The 836-nt window shown below is 68.2% G+C and overlaps 1 protein-coding gene across 1 annotated transcript in view; it reads right to left on the bottom strand.

Annotated features, from left to right (window-relative positions):
- SMCHD1 (structural maintenance of chromosomes flexible hinge domain containing 1) overlaps positions 1 to 478 on the bottom strand; it is a 130,921-nt gene extending 130,443 nt beyond the window's left edge. Inside the window, exon 1 of the mRNA XM_019546670.1 lies at positions 232 to 478. Within this exon, the coding sequence (XP_019402215.1) occupies positions 232 to 372 (141 nt within the window). The 5' untranslated portion in view covers positions 373 to 478. The remainder of the gene's footprint in view (positions 1 to 231) is intronic.
- Between the last annotated feature and the right edge of the window lie 358 nt (positions 479 to 836).

Consider the following 836-nt stretch of genomic DNA (forward strand, 5'->3'; position numbering starts at 1 on the left):
CGTGCAGGGGACGCCCAGCAGGGACCTGCTCAGCTGCTTCCGCCAGAGCCCGGAAGCCACCGAGTCACGTGCCGCTTCACCCCCCCACACATACAGGCGCCGGCACGTGCTGGCCGCGTGCGTCACTCCCGCCCCTCCCCCACAAGCACCGGAACGCGCCGCTCCCTTCTCCCCCAGCCGTGAGGAACGTGAGCACCTGGCGGCCCGCTTTACAGCCTCTGCCTGCGGTACCTGGCAGACTGCGCTGCGGAAGCCGCGGTAACTGCCGCCGCCGCAGCTCAGCGCTTTCTCGTCGGGGTCCGCCTCCTCCCAGCGCCGGTCGAACAGGAACACGGTGTCCCCCCCGCTGCTGCCTCCAGCCGTCGCTGCCATGTTGCGGAGCAGCAGAGCCGGAAACGTCTGTTCGACCCGCGAGCTCCCCCGCCTGGCGCTGCCCTTTCGCGCACGGCCGGGAGGGAGACAGGGCGGGGCTCAGTCAGGAGGGGGCGGAGCCCGCGGCCAGGGCGGACACGGAAGAGCCAAGAGAGGCGGGGCCGGAAGTCGCGGAGAGCTGCATTGAAGGGTCCTGGAGGAGCCGCCGGGAGGCGGAAGTCTGGCATCGGCCAGGAAATGAAGCTAAAGGCGGGAGAATCCGCCCGGAAATGGCTTCAAACCAGCGCAGACGTCATTTCCGCGCCAGTCTGTACCAAGTCAAAAAGAATGGGGAGAAGCAGGGAGCCGGAAGATGACAGCTCACTCTACTGTTGCCTCCACAGGCGGGCTAATGGAGATGCCCTGCCGCGCTGGAACCACGTGTCCCTCCTCCGCGCCAGCCACTTCCGGTGCTCGTCGACGCT

The sequence above is a fragment of the Crocodylus porosus genome, unplaced genomic scaffold (genome assembly GCF_001723895.1).
Source record: "Crocodylus porosus isolate Cpor-Errol unplaced genomic scaffold, CroPor_comp1, whole genome shotgun sequence".
In the NCBI taxonomy this organism is placed as follows: Eukaryota; Metazoa; Chordata; order Crocodylia; family Crocodylidae; genus Crocodylus; species Crocodylus porosus.